Source organism: Pleurodeles waltl, chromosome 2_1 (assembly GCF_031143425.1).
Source record: "Pleurodeles waltl isolate 20211129_DDA chromosome 2_1, aPleWal1.hap1.20221129, whole genome shotgun sequence".
In the NCBI taxonomy this organism is placed as follows: domain Eukaryota; kingdom Metazoa; phylum Chordata; class Amphibia; order Caudata; family Salamandridae; genus Pleurodeles; species Pleurodeles waltl.
This window is the reverse complement of record NC_090438.1, coordinates 684,099,793-684,116,126: the sequence shown is the minus strand read 5'-3', so window position 1 is coordinate 684,116,126 and position 16,334 is coordinate 684,099,793. Positions and strand designations below refer to the sequence as shown.

Here is a 16,334-nt window from a genome sequence, read left to right as displayed (position 1 = left end):
TTGGCAAGATTTTGGCATAAGTGTAAGAATTTGACATAGAAATAAGACGTTTGCATAGTAGGAGCCATGCGGGCTAGCGTTAGTGCTCCTGAATATAGATCCTTAGGTCCAAGAACAAAGAAGTGAGGACCGGTTGTTTTAATAGAAACAAGGGCTCTTGAAAAGTGTTAGGCCCCAGATTTAAGAACAGGCATAGGGCAGGTATGTTGAGAGGGGAAATATCTAATAGGAGAAGAGTTTGCAGTTATTGGGTGCAACTGCTCAGCCTTATGGTGTTTTGCATGACTGAGTGGCAGGCCTTACGCGTATCACATTCACTTGCAAATAGTGCAGCACTGCTCTGTGCACTTATGAATAATTCTGCTAAAACACTTGAAACATGATATTCAGGACGACCTTCCATCGGGGTTCCAACTTGACAGGAGGACTGACTGTGCCCTTTTGTTTATCACTAATTTCTAGTGATTAGTGGACAACGATAGTGTCTTGGAGTTTTGGTCTTATTGGACCTATTGCAACCTTTAGACACTAAGCATCTTGGGCATTGAATTTGGAAACTGGGCATTAATGGTGCTGCAATGCGAAGAATCACATTGTTTCCGTCTAGCACACTTCTTAGTTCAAAGGTTCTTCGCATAAGACACATCTATACATTTGAAACCATAAAAAATGCAATATAATTAGTAAATTAAATGTAGATGTTGATATGCACAGTAATTGTAGGGCAATATGTAAAGTATCATAAAGGTGGCAGTACTGGGACATTGTCAAATGGCTGTCATCTCTGTCCTGCAGCTGTGCTTTGGGTAGAAGAATTAAATGCAGAGAAATGTTAGTTTGACCACCTCATAATGACCCCAGTCTTCCACTATAAGTTACATTTATTCATCCATCAACGTTGTAGGAGGTCTGCGTCGTGGATATCCCCATTATAGCTTTATGTCACGGGTTGGGAGGGACCCAAAGCCTAGTTTGGAATCAGCAGATATGGTCCAGTGCTTGAAATAAGGATGCTTTCAAATTAATGGCAAAATCCGAACAGCCTGAATTGAAGGAGTAGGAAGTGTCAGGAAGCTTAAAATGGGTACACCACTATATCCGATATTAGCAGGTTGAAAATATGCATCCAGTGGCCAAGAATACAACACTTAATTGTTAAAAAGGTGTGATACAGTAGGACCAGGCGATAGACTTATAAAGGAAGGGGCATCAACATTACAACAGAAGAGAGGGTTAAACTTGAGCCAAAATGCTTATAATCTAGGGATCCTGTGAGTCGTGAGGAGTTATAAAGGAACTTTGAAAGATAAACTTGAATAGCCCTGTGATTTTGGGATCTTGAAATTACTAATTAGGTTTTCCCATTTAGAAAACGTGAATTTCATATGATGATGATTTGTTGAGTTTGAATTTATGGGTGGCTGTTGGGGCTAACACAACTTGAGGTCCTTTGAATGATGCCTCCAGGAGCTTATAACATTTTCATCCTGCAACCTGAAATTGCCATGTTTCCATTCCACTGTGCACTTCCAGTCATTGTGTTGGCTGGTGGGACATCTGATCAATGAATGAACGAACACCAGTTACGTTTAAAATGCCTCTGTTACCCCAAGTGGTACCAACAATACTTAGTCTGTGAGGTATATTTATTCTTGCTGGGTCAAGGAGGCTTTCTTGGTGGCCAGAGTTGGAATGAGGTGGAGTGAGGAGGGTGGTAAGCATTGGATACTTATCACTTCTACCTTCTGACTCTACACATCTACCTCCAGTTCCACCATACACAGTCTCTGAGGCATAACCTGCCCCAACAAATATCCGTTACTACATAGATGCAGCTGTAGTTCCCTCCTGGGTAAGAAAACCAGGGTCTCACTAGTAATGGAGCTTGCTGGTAATAGAAGTAACATGTTAAAGACCTTTTCCAAACATGTTTTAATGGACTGGGATGATCGAGGGACTGTCCCATGAAGCTCGAAATCACACTTTGGGCCATATGTACTAAAGCATTTTCTCATAAACACAGAATGGGTAAAATCCTTTGGTACATCTGGCCCTTTGCTACTAGGCTGGAAAGGTCCTTGGTAAGGTTGGATAGCTAAGGTTGTGTCCAAAAGTACTGGCCAGTCAGGGCTAAGGATGGAACACTGCCTACTGAAATTCCACAAAAAGCTACTTCTCCAACTTTTGTAAAGCTTAATTACCAGTGCAGTTAGGAATATGGAGTTGTGAGTTTAGTGAGACAAAAGGACTGTTTGCAGTCTCTGCAATATGGAGTTAATGGCCAGATCACCAGAGACCATTTCTAGTGTGCTTGCACACTCCTCCATTGCTTTTTCCGGGGGTGTCAGACATGGCCAGAAGCACTGGAATTGTCTCCATAATTTCACTGTTGACGTCTCTGCATGAGTCATCATATCCGGACCTAGAAGATTCCTCCTGTTATATACCAAATGATGCACTCGGTTAACACGTTTGTACCGAGAATTTCTCCTGTTTATGACTTTTTTTTTAATGAAGACTGCTATTCTGACATAATTCTGTCCTTAAAACAGTGTCTTATTTTAAAGGAAACTGTCATGAATGCTGCTGGACACAGATGTAGACAGCTGGCATACAGTTCTACCCGCAGGCGACCTGACATTACCGCAGAGAGTAAATGGAGGGAAGTAAACACGACACCCAATATTCCATCCTTACAGGGAATGTGTACACAGGCTGGTTAACAAAATCAAACTGGGCCTAGTAGCTGCATATATAAAACAACACAAACAGACTTTGTCTTCCTGCAAGAGACACACTTGAGGGGATCCCTGTGCAAATTTCTAAACAGAGGGGTGTTCACGGTACTGGCACATGCAGGATATACCACAGGGTCCCTGGATGTAGAAATTTTAATCAGAAAGAATCTCCCATTCCCACTCACAAAAACTTGGACAGATAGTATGGCATATATGAGGGGTCAAGGGGACAAGGGGATTTGGGGAAGGAAGGAGGTGACTCTGGCAAGCATGTATTCCCCCCCCTGAAACTGCAACAACGCACTTTAGAGAGAGTGGCAGACATACTATTGGATTCTTCTTCCTCTTTACATCTCATAGAAGGTGACTTCAACAACGTCCTCCAACCTGAGAAATATAGAACTGGCTACCTCCAGCTGTCCCTAGGGGAGACTCGCCTGGCAAGATTTGCAGACACAATGGGCCTCTCTAACCTGTGGAGAAGAAAGCATTCAACCGCCACCAATACTCATATTTTCAAGAGCCCATAGGATGCTCCCACGCCTAGATTATGTGTTCACCCCAGCGGGTGAGGTGGCTCAAGCTGCAGAGGAGGAATACCTGGTCAGAGGCTTGTCAGACCACTTACCTCTCTGGCTCAGAGTGGGGACCAGAACACAGGGTGTGATATCAGAATGGATATTAAATGCCAGGGAACTAATGCCCTGTTTTAAAGATAAAAAAGACTCTGTGCCATCCGTGATAACAGTAGGGGAAGCCTTTAAGGCAGTCCTTAGAGACCGAGAACAGAACATAATAGCTCTTAAGAAGCAAAAAGAGACCAGAGAGGTAGACTCAATAGAACAGCAACTCCTAGACCTAGAACGCCAGCCAGGTGCAATGTCCGATCTCAATGCCATATGCACAATAGCAGTTCTATGCCAGGAATACCAGGCGCTAGCACAAAACACCTCAATATCCTAGCCGTTAGCCACGCATCACCGGCTATACGAATCCAAAGACCAGGCCGGTAGGCTGCTGGCATGGTTGGGGAGGAGAGAGATGGAGGTACGCTGGGTACACAGCATACGAGGCCCGAAGAATGAACAGTATGACACAGACCAGGAAATAGCCAGGGAATTTGCCCAGTACTACAGGGATTTCTATAAAAAGAGGCCTATGGCAAATGAAACCCAGATAGAGTAATACTTGGCGGGAGTTACAATTCCCATTTTGACTACAACAGAACGAGACAGCCTTGAGGAAGAAATAACCCTTATAGAAATAAGAAACGCAATAGTCAAAATCAGACCTGGTAAAGCACCCGGCCCTAATGGTATACCAGTAGAATTCTTTACGAAAATGGTAACCACCCTGTGCCTGCATTTACTTTGCATGTCCACAGAGGCTAGGTGTTAGAAAGTTGGCAGAAGTATATACCCTTGTCACAGTAGAGATCACAACCCTAGTCGGGTGAGGCACAACACAACCCAAATTATCCTGTGCCCATCCTCTGGTATCGTGGCACAGAGCAGCCAGGCGTAACTTAGAAGGCAATGTGTAAAGTATTTGTGGAATAACACATACAGTATCACAGTGAAAACACCACAAAAATACCCCACACAGCTTTAGAAAAATAGATGAGATTTATCTGAATAAGATAAAAATGACAAAAAATCCAATAAGCACAAGTTGAAATATCACTTTAAAAAGGCTGTATCTTTGTATCACACTGTACCTGGGATGTGTCAAAAATAAAGATGCACAAGGGCCCAATAGGAGGAGATGCGTGGAAAAATCATTTGTTGCGTTGGATTTTTTGGCTCGCACAGGCGATGCATCGTTTGTTTCCACGCTGCAAGGTGATGTGTCAAATTTCAGTAGCGCAGCATTGGTTCCTTACTGCGATGCATTGATATTTTGATACCCAGGGACGATGCGTTGAAAGTCCTTGATGCGCTGGTAGGAGCAGGCGCAGTGTTGCTCCAATAGGCGTTGTGGCAAATTTCGGCCACAAGGCGGGTGCTACATCGATTTCTGGTTGCATTTCTGGCACTGTCATTCCGGTCGGCGGTGCAGCAATTTCCCACCCACAAGGCAGGCATTGCATTGATTGATTTCTGCAGGCGTTGCGCTGATTTTCTGATGCACAAGGATTTCCTGAAGGGGTGAAGTCTTTGTTGGCCCTGAAACTTCAGAAACGGGAGGCAATCCAATCCAGAGCACTTTGATAGAAGGAATCTGCCTTCCGCCAAGAATAAGGAGCAACAGGGCAGGAAAGCAGTCCTTCAGTAAAGCAGTCCAGAGGAGTCCTATGGGCAGCCAGGCAGTCTCTCTGACAGAGTCCAGGTGTAGGTCCAGATGTGCCTGATTTGGTGGGGTCAGAGACACAGTTTATATACCCAAACATGTATTTGAAGTGGGGGAAACATCAGAGTGGTTTTGAAGCACACAAGTTCCCCTTTCAGCCCAGGCCTGTCTGCCAGGATCCCTGTGGGGGATTATCAGTCCCATTAAGTATGCAGATGAATGTAGATGTGAGAGTGTCCTGTCATTATGGTTGTCTGGATGGAGTAAACAAGGGGAGCTGCCAACCAGCACAGACCAGACGTGGATTGGAGACAGGTTGTAAAGCACAGATCTCAGTAAGTGCAGAGAAATATCCACTTTCTAAAAGTGGCATTTCTAAAATAGTAATATTAAATCCAACTTCACCAGTACGCATATTTTTGAATACCATTCTGGCAATACTAAACATGACAGGGCTAGTCCTTCCAGTTCAGAATCTACCACTTAAAATTATATGAGGGTAGTTCTAATACTAGCCTGTGAGAGGAGAAGGCCTTACAGTAGTGGAACACAAATTTGAGTTTTTCACTACCAGGACATGTAAGACACATGCCCTGCCTTTTACTTGCATAGCACCCTGACCTGTGGGTTACTTAGGACCTATTTTAATGGTGACATATATGTAGAAAAAAGGGGTGTTTAAGGCTTGGCAAGTAGTTATAAATGCCAAGTCGAAGTGAAACTGCAGACACAGACCTTGCAATGGCATGCCTGAGACATGGTTAAAGGGCTACTTATGTGGGTGACACAATCAGTGCTGCAGGCTCACTAGTCGCATTTCATTTACAGGCCATGGGCACATTTAGTGCATTTTACTAGGGGACTGACATGTAACTTAAACATGCAAATTAGGTAGGAACCAATGTTACCATGTTTAGGTGAGAGAGCATATGCACTTTAGCACTGGACAGCAGTGGTAAAGGGCACAGAGCCCTAAAACCAGTAAAACAAGTTCAGAAAAATGGCGGGAAGCAGGCGTAAAGTTGGGGGGATGACGACCCTAAGGCTCAGGTCTAACACTAGGGACATAGGATGCCTTCCACTAGACCTCCGCAGGGCCACAATAGTGTTACTCAAAAAGGCACATAAACCCAGGGAGGAGTGTGGCTCCTATCACCAGATCGATCTCCTAAATATTGAAACCAATATACTGGCCACCATCCTAGCCACCAGGTTGATCGGAGTCATATCCCAGTTGATCCACAACGACCAATCAGGCTACATGCCCAAGAGATCAACAAGATTTAATCTCTGTAGACTACACAAATGATTAGATGCCATAAAGGAAAGGGAAGAACCCCAAATGCTATTAACTTTAGATTCCAAAAAAGGTTATAGACACCGTTTACTTGCCCTTCATTAATGTGGCCTTGCAGAGATTTGGATTCGGACCCAAATTCCTGCAATGCTTCACGTTCCTCTATCATGGTCCCATAGCAGCCGTGCCTGTTAACAGAGTGACATCTGATCACTTCCCAATAGAGAGGGGGACTAGGCAGGGCTGCCCCCTCTCTCCACTGCTCTTTGCTCTCGTACTGGAGACCCTGGTATGTATGGTGCGAGACCGTGAGGCAATTACGGTACTCAGTGTGTGGGAGGGAGGGGGCGAGGTAGAGAAGATTTCGTTATACGCAGACAATATCTTACTTTACATCACCAGGTCACACACAACATTGTCCGCAGTGTTCCAACTATTTGAACAATACCGTAATCGTTCTGGCTGTGTGCATCTGTGACTCAAGGCAAGGAACATTGCCTCACTTGCAACATTGGTAGGTTTCTGAGGGACTTTTGGGAAGACGTAGAGAGGTGAAAGACCCTCCCTTTGACGCTGATGGGCAGGGTGGGCAAGTTTGATGGTCGCCCTGCCAAAGTTCCTATACGTTCTATACGCAGATGGATACCTCAGGATTGAGGGAGAGATCCGTAATCTACTTTGGAAGGGGAAACACCCATGCATTTCACTACACACTCTCCAATGCAATCAATACGACAGAGGGTTATCCCTCCCAGATATCTGGGCATATTACGGCACATCGCATCGCGATGAACGACTGGGGTAGCACGTTCTGGGAGGTAACCCCCACATACCAATAAGAAAGAAGCCAATTTCAAGAAAAGACATATTTACACTATCTATACAAAGGGAAAAGGGAATAGAATCAATTGACATCCCCAAAGCTCACCTTAGCGGCCTGGTGGGTGGCGGAGAACTGTATGGGATGGAACAAGAAAATTAGGCGAGCCACACCACTCTGGGAGGGAGCCCATCTTGGGGAATTTGAGAAGCTTGAGAGGATTTGGGGCATGGGACGGACTGGGGATCTCAACTGTAGGAGACCTGGTAGACACTGGGCAGTTCACGACCTGGGAGACCTTGCACCAGGAATACCAGTTAGATCGCATCCAACAATATAAATATATGAGGCTGCACCGTGCATGGACAGACTAGAAGCTAGACCCCACGAACAGTCCTGAATATGCCCCACTTGAAGGCAGATTAATAACTGGGGAGATAGCAGAGAAGGCAGTCCCATGGACATAATACTCTGTGAAGCACTCCCTTCCTGTGTCTTGAAGAACTTTCAACTGGAACAATGTTAGGTGGTTTGTTTTTCTGCACAGTAGAAAGTGAGATTTATTCACCTGGTGCTAATCAGCCTTCCTCATGCAGTAATGAGAGACCGACAAAAGGGAATGTCCTTCCTAGAGTCTTCCTCACCTTGAGCATCATAAACTGCAATCCCACCCCTGCTATTTACAAATATGCAGTGTTCAGGTAGCTCTAATCAGTAGCCCTTTACCGACTAGGTCCTATTGAATTTCTATGTCCGTCCTTTTAACATTAGATCTCAGTCCTTTAGCCACAGAAATGCATGCAATACACTTCCACTGAATGGAGAAGCTATGCCCATTCTCCACCTTGTGCAATGCTAAAACAGGGTCTTCCAAAATAGATCCATTAGTCTTAGTTCTCAGAATACACTCACTGCATACAGATGCACACAGATTGTCAGCACAAGATTTTGGGTCTCATATAACAGCGGAACCTTACACGAGAGGAGTGAGAGTGCTTGTCTCCATGACACAGAGAAAACCATCCGGTCATACTACCGATTCATCAAACAGTTTGCTGCAACCACTGCTTTATTTGATACAATAGAATACATAATATGTGCCCTGTAATTCATTTAATGTAATTTATAAATCTTTCTTTGTTGCTTAAACAGACTTTAAAAATAATGTCTATCTTTCTGCAGTTGCACACTTCCTAATTTTAACAGTGATAGCTATAAATGATTTCTCTTCTCCTAGCTGCACCTTATTCTTTGCTTGTTGTATAAACGTAGTACTGAATATCTTTAAATATATCTGTGGCATTGGGGTCTCCACGTATGGGAGTGCATTTGCTAATCTCAGATGCTTCTTTCTCTTTGTCAAAATACTCCATAATTGGTTTAACCCTTTGAATACTTTCAGCCTATTCTTTTTCATAAAACCTAGGATGAACAAATGTCTGAGTTATCTCTTCAGGCCCAGGCCCTCATTTGCGGCAAGAAGGGAAGATATTTGATTAGGGCTGCTTGGTAGTTCTTGGGTAGACTGCAGAGTTCCCACCCTCTCTATAGTTGGGAAGTCCAGTAACTGTTTCACAAATGATAAACAATGTAGTCATTATTTTGATGTAGCTCCTCCAGCCTACTGACGATAGTCCGAATCAGGGATAACTAACTTGTTTTAAATCTTTTTGCACGTTATTCCATTTGTCGTAATAGTTCAATTTGATAAACCCTCTCTGACTAGTAGAAATCCACACACCGAAATAACTTCCTTTTTTCCTGATCGTAGCCTGGTTCCTGGGAATTTCAATTGTCTCAATAATTCAGAGTCCAAAAATTGCACAAATTTTCTACTTTTCCTTGATTTCAGAACCATACTAAAAGATCATTATAAAGTGTAATCTTCAGCATCCATTCACTGAATCGAAATCCAGTAAGCAGGATCTATTTTAAACTGTGTAACATGAGCCAATGGATTTATATGTACCATACAAATATTGTGAGTAAATGGCCTTTCCGGCCATAGTTGCCGTGTTGGAATTGAGCAACAATCACTTTTGGGGCAACTCTGTATTCCTGAGAAACTGGGTAACATGAAACAACAATGGTTCCCTTGGAAGAAGACATTTGGCAGTGACAGGAGTGCAAACTACCCAAAAGTACACTGTTCCAACAGAGACACCGGATGTTGAAATACCTTTGTGGTATCCAAAATTGTACTACTAACCTGTATAGAGTGTTGGGTCATTTCCTTTGTAAATAGTACTAGCACACTATTGTACACTCCAGTCACTATTTACTATCTCTGTGCAGTTTTCTAGAGTAACAACCTCATGATTGTCTACATTTGGACAAACCGTATAAGTAAATAAATATAACTGTACATTTATCCATGTTGATACAATTTGTGATGCCAACGAAGTCTAGGCGTAAAGCTTCCTCTAGAGAACCATTGTTAATTCTGAGTATTGAAATTGGCACGTTTGGGTTGGAAAATATAGATAATGCAGCTTGAGGAGATTAATCTAATGACTGTATTGAGGTAGTGAACGTGATGGAGAACCATGCTGTGTTAAGAGCTTCAATGAAAATGTCCAAACCACCTCCAAATACTTTACTGCCATTGACAAATATATTGGCAAGGAGAAGGTTCTAATTAAATACACTCTTCAGTGCAATATGGAGGTCATTTTTGTTTGGAATAAAAGTATTCCCTACAATCATGGGCAATACCACTTAATATTTTTTAGCCAGGATTCTGAGTTTAAGAAAGATGTTGGCTAGTATGAAGCACATTGCTTCTTTTGTACACTATTCCTGAACACACATATGCAGAGCAAACTGTGCATTTGTTTTGTAAACTATTAGCAGTGGAGTGCAATTACTTTATTGAATTAGCTATGAAAATCAATACAAAGACCACAGGGACCAATAGGTTTGGCATTAGGAAAGTTATGTATAACCTCTCTTAAAAGTATTCTTATTTGGTTGAGCAATTCTGCTATAGTTTCTTTAGAAATCATTTTATGGGGATAGTAATTAAATACCCATCAATAGTATTTAAATACATATAAGTCCGGCCGTGGCCCTGCTCATTGCAGAGATTATTCACATAGAGTTGTTCATTGTAGGTTGTGAAATGTCAAATTTTCGTTTATGCAGTTTTCATCGGATTTGCTTTGAGGTTATTAATTTTACTGTGCCAGTCAGGATGTGTTTTTTTACTGCATCTGACATTTGACACCTGGGCTCCTTCTGGGCCACCTTTTCTTAATACATTTCACACACACTTATTTTCTGAAATATTATATGGGCTTCTACCAATGGTTCCATGCCCTGCTGAAGGAATTGTAAGACACGTGCCCTTTCATTGTTATGATAGCTATCATAAGTATTTTACCTTCACAAACGAATAATTACTTATATTGCCAGTAATAGTAAAAGTAATAGCTTTTAAGGTGTCCCATAGAATCAAACTGTATGCAGAGGACGTATTTTTTAAATTTAGCTGTGGTCTGGGCTTAAAAATTATGGCAACTTAACTTCCTAGCCAAAGCCAATTAGTTTCTGGTCTGTGGGTTATAGAGTACGGTAAGGGTCAAGATAATGTTTTAATTGTCTAGCAGATTGTGTGGTTTAATCCACAATCTGCCAAGATTGATTAGCGCCCCCTGGAAAAAGTAATTTTTAGAGAAGTACACGTCCCGAAGGAATTGAAAGAAATATTCTGTATTATTGGTGAACTGTGCCTGCCACAATTTTCTAGTTGTTTTATGTGCAATCTGTCACGGGCTATTCTATTTGTTTCCCAATTTGACCATGTCTCCGTCTTTATTCTTGTCGTAACACCTACTTATTCTCCACGTTAATTGATTTTTGTTCTTTCTAGAGTTCACAGTTATGAATGTTGTCCATGTCTCCTCATCAGCGAATAATATTTATAGTCAATCACCTGTTCTAGCAAATAGTTTCTGCCATTCAGCATTTCACATTGGCATGCTCCGTACATTCACTACTGATATTATGAAGTTTACACCTCTGCATTCTTACTTCAGGCCGCTTCAAGGGCAGTGAAAGAAGTAAACCTGTATATTGTTCGTTTCCCTAGCCCCGCAGATTCATACAGCAGGACAGAAGAGCGAATTGTCATTGTCCAACACATGCTAGCTCAGACCACATGCAACTTTTGTTTAGATGCTACGATTAATCTGCGAGAACTGAATTTGGACGAATCAAGGTTAACAAATGTATATGTTGATGGATAGTGTAGAAGAGCAATGCCAGCAGGTCAAACATTTTCCCACAATCTGTTTATAAACATCTGATTTTATTTAGAATGCTAACCGACAATTGGGAGGGATGTGTGTAAACTGATTCGGTGATGGAGATGTTCTTACTAAAACAAACCTGTATTGCGCTCCTCAGGTACAAACTCACCTTTTAAAGGCCACTACATTAACATTCCACAAACTACTGCTTCACTCGCTCATTGACCTTCTATTTGTCTTTGACCCTGCGCATCATGCATACATACAGAAGAGCCTTTGGGATGGAACTTGATCAACATTATATCACCTATAAAAAATGCCCATGTTCTAAGTAGGTGGTGCAAAATTCCGCATTTTGCAGTTTTGGTAGTTATGCAGAACTTGGGAAACTATGTTATATAATCTGAAATGCACATTTTGTGCAATATTTTAAAGGAAAGCGTTTCCTTGAAGGTTGTTTTTCCTGCTGCAAAAAATAGCAGCAAAATACAAGTGGCACATACAACACCTGCTCCTTTCCTGCCTGTCTTTCTGTGCTCCCGCACTAGTTTTTCTCATGAATTTCCGAAACTACCCGCATTGAGTCAGCGTCTTTAGAATTTCGTCCAGGCCTATTTTCAGCAAGTTTCAATTCTGAGAATGAAATTTAAAGAAAGACGAAGCAGTACGTAAACTTAGAAATATGTGAGCCACATAATGTGCATCAGTTTCAGAGTGAGAAACTGCTTCCTTACCAGGCAGTGCACCACAATACCAGCCCATGAATGTTTCTACAGAATGTCCGGTTTAAGTGCCATTGAATGATCGCACATCTACTGCACACATTTTTCAACCGAGAACACCTTTATATAAATCCAAGCATATTTGGGTGTTTTCATGCAGAGTTTGGACACTTTGGAAATTCCGCACGTTTTAAATCTGTGGCTTGATAAAAATGCTGGCAAATAACATGCAGGAGCATCTGGAAGACTGGATTATTGACTGGGGCCAAGCAGTTTTGACCTTAGCTCCTACTGACAGCGTCTTCAGGAGGCACTGGCTGAAATAGTAACTCTTTCTAATTGAAGCTTGGTTATGTTGTAGGCTGGGTTAAGTTGTGAGCATCAGCCTCGTGAGTGTTTGCAGGAAATCAAGAGTGCTTCTTTATCTTTCCATGTGAATGAATGGATGTCTCTAGATAGGTTGGCCTGTGCATATGCTTTTTATTTGCGCGATCTACAGGTGGATGTGGTGTGTTTAGCATGTGCCCTCATGTGTACACACCATACAAAAGCCAAATTGTTGGCTTTATAAGTATGTGATTAGATTACTAGGATGTGTCTGTATGCACTGCCTTTTGTAGAGCTGGAATTTAGTTAGATGCTAAACTATCATTTTAAATAGAGTACAGGATCGTGCTACAAATGTGGTAAGTTATCTTTAGCTCTGGAGTCTTCATGAGAATTACTATACCTATTTGCTACCCCCAAAGTGCGTGTCATCCCCACAGATGTCTGCACTGTCCATGGTGTATGTCTGCATTGTTGATTGTTTTCCACGTTTTGTCCAAACAGAATGTGTCGCTTCGAGAGCTTCAGGCACATCTGGAGCAGGAGCGGAGACTTCATCAAGAGGAGCTTGAAACAGCAGAAAATAGGATCCTTCAGGTTAGAAGAATTGATCCATCTCTTCCCTTGTTGCCATCATGGCTAAGTCTCCTCGAGTGATTAAGTTGTCAGGCACCCTCTACATTATCAACCACGAATAAACTGGCTAACTTACAAGTAAGTGTAGGCACTATGTTGTGTCTAGTCTACAGAACGTCACTCAGCCCCTGGTCTTGTAGCGCCTCTATGGCTGCACAATTCGCTTCTTTCATCCCAAGCACTTAAATGATGCCTATTTATTTTTGTGAAGTGACATCAAAGTGATTTGGCACAACAAAAGATGGATACAGACTACTGGGGGGAAAGAAACGAGTCCAGCGAAAGGGATCATGGTACTAAGACCAGCAAACACAAAACCAAGCAAAGAGAATAGTGGAATCAGACCATTTTGACAGCCTTTTAAATGGAAGGAGTTTGGTGCTCAACCAGGTATTGCAAAGAAGAAATTTACAATAAATGGGTGCTATGACAGAAAAGCAATGGGTGTCCAAACGGTAACATCCTGTTAGAAGGAGTAATCAGAAAATATGTAATTCTGCATCAAATTGATAGTTTCGGTGGTAAGGGATAAGTCTAAAATGCAAGAAAGACGGCTGCAGAGAATGTGGTTAATCAGTGTAGTGTGGTTGATTGTATTAAATGTTACAGAATGGTTAAGAAGGACCAGAACAACAATGGCTCCATAGTGATGAGTCTGCCACAAGCACTGACTGTATGTTGAATGGTAAAAAAAAAAAAAAAGTTTAACTTTTCCAAAAAATTCACTGCCTTTACTGCAAGCGTAACCAAGGCATGCAGGAGTGAGGTGGCGCTGCAGCTCTCTGGGTTTACGAATTTCGTATGCTAATTTGAAAATTTTTGTGGCGGATTTCAGTATAGCACTAATGTGATCTTTAATGCTCACTGGTTTATCCTCAATAATGGCAAAATTGTTGTGATATCACTAGTGTCCATCTGCAAATCTTTCCATCTCAAAATAATTGCAGCGGCAGGTCCACCCATGTCAATACAGAGGCCCACAAACAATGTGTTTATTGAATCAATTATATGTTTGTAGTAGTTGAATGCAAAAGTGGGTTGGTGGCAAAGTCAGCTAAAACTTCAAATCTTCAGTCATCTCAAGCCCACCCTCTTCCCATCGCTAAAGGCGTTAATTGCTTTCTGTCTGCACACCTCTCCTATTTGCCATTACTGTGAATAAATAATCTATCTGCTGCAAAATCACAGACTAAAGTTTCTTTGCTAAAACAGTAATTGAATCATTTAACTGCATGTCTCAGTACATCTTGATGTTTTTTTTCACGTGCCATGTGCAAGAAATGTTATTATTTAGGTGGCAGACTACCCACATCAAGGAATGATCACAACCCGTCCCAGGGTGGACCTTTAAAGTCACTAAATGAATCCGAGCTCAACCCCCTGGTAACTAAGTTACAGAACAGACAGGCTTAACTTACAGAAATGTGTAAAGTATATTACCTAAACAGTAAAAGTCAAAATGCAAAGCAATTAAACCTCAAATTGTATTAGTTGTATGTTGGTAAAGCATCAAGAAGCACAAAGTACTAATGGTAGTCAACAATCACAGTTGACTGGGACTTAGGCCCAATTTGAGGCTGACTGTGATGGAGCATGGGTCAGATACACCAATCAGGTTTGTCCTCGTCAAAGATTTTACCTTCTGACTTGGTCCTATGAGTACCTGTCCTCCACAAGAGTAACCTCAGGGGAGGCACTTAAAGACCCAGAGTGCCAGGCAGAGGCCAATAGCAGGGTCCAGGCCAGTTCCTGTTGCCATTGGGGAGTTGCAGGCATGGTCTGTTGTAGCTTGTTGTATTCCTCTAGTTAATCCTGATTAACTAGATTGACCTCCTCAGCCTTATGACATTTGAAGTCCACTTAGGTTAAAGGCAGCAGAGACAGTCCTCTTCTCTTCTTCCTCTGGTCCAGCATTGTTCTAAAGTGAGTATCTGGAAGTGCCACATTTAATCCTCTCATGAGATAGTGGGAGGAAATAACTCCTAGGAGCTCACTAATCAATGGGGCTAAAAGTTCCTGGGGCCAAATCTACCTACTTTTAATTTTTTCAAGATGACAAATCTTTAGCCACACCAAATTAGTCTATGAGAGTGTGTGTGTGTGTGTGTGCGTGTGTGGGGGGGGGGGGGGAGGCAGTGTACTATGGTAATCCTGGTGTTCTCCCACATCTAAAATCTAACTCCAGTAAGCCTAGTGACATAAACCAGGTAGGACAAAGCAGGTATCAAGCATCCACAAAAATGGGTACACAAGAATTGTCTTACTATCATGTTTTTTTTCTTTCAGTGCACCCCCACTGTTAAATGTAAACCCCAGAAAGCAGACCTGTCAAGACGGATCTGACACTCCAGCAGGATTTGATTCTGCAATGTTAAAAAGAATGTTCACAGCCCCACCCTTCTGCTGAGATCTAAAGAGTCATCCAAGCCCATTCATGTCGATCTATCAATCACAGTGACTTATCGTGTAGCTCCTGGTAGATATTTCACACCTTATTCACACCTATTCCAGTGCTTATTCTTAGATAAGAGACATTGGAAAGCAAATGCTAATTAGCCTCCAGCAACTTCTGGCAGGGAGACAGTAACTTTCTGAAAGTGGCTTTTCATTAATATTTATTGAAAAGCAAACTTTACCATTTAATTGGATTTTTAATAACTACTAAAAATTGTAGTTTTATTAGTTTTCTAGTTTGTCACAATCGATACTCTTGTTTTCTACATAGAACAGCTAGGCCTACCACATTGAAAAATAGCTTTAGGTGCTAATCACTAGAAGGACATGCTTTTTCCCCCCCTCTCAACTACATTTATTTTATATTAAATTTTATGAAATAATATAAATGACTCTAGTTGATATTGTGTAGAAACATAGAATTGTTTCTGCGACAACCGGTGCGTACTGTGCCAAACCACTCCCTTTTCACCTAAGCTACTTTTACTTTTATTATTGCAGTACAGGCTAAAAAAGAAAATCTAAGAATGCAGTGTGTCTTCAACTCAAGTGCCACAGTTAATTGGAAATGTTACAGTTTCTATGCTGTGTTCCAGTCACCTCCATGCAATATCGCATGGTATCCAGCACAAGCATCCTTATGTGCTTGAATACCTTTCTCCCCATTTGTGCTAATGGAAACTCTAGGCACTGACTCAGAGTTGGTCGGTACTTTCTCACCCAGTGCAAACTACTGTTCATGGTGGAGTAGGACTTCTGAGTTGGATGGTATCCACTGCACCTGGTAATTACCAGGTGCAC

General features: G+C 41.9%; 1 protein-coding gene across 5 annotated transcripts in view; it reads left to right on the top strand.

The window, feature by feature from the left end:
• Positions 1–16,334, top strand: part of MTCL1 (microtubule crosslinking factor 1) — a 459,063-nt gene that overhangs the window by 302,062 nt on the left and 140,667 nt on the right. For all 5 annotated transcript variants that reach the window (XM_069216701.1, XM_069216685.1, XM_069216678.1 and 2 more), the window contains exon 7: positions 12,948–13,040. In XM_069216701.1, the coding sequence (XP_069072802.1) occupies positions 12,948–13,040 (93 nt within the window). The remainder of the gene's footprint in view (positions 1–12,947; positions 13,041–16,334) is intronic.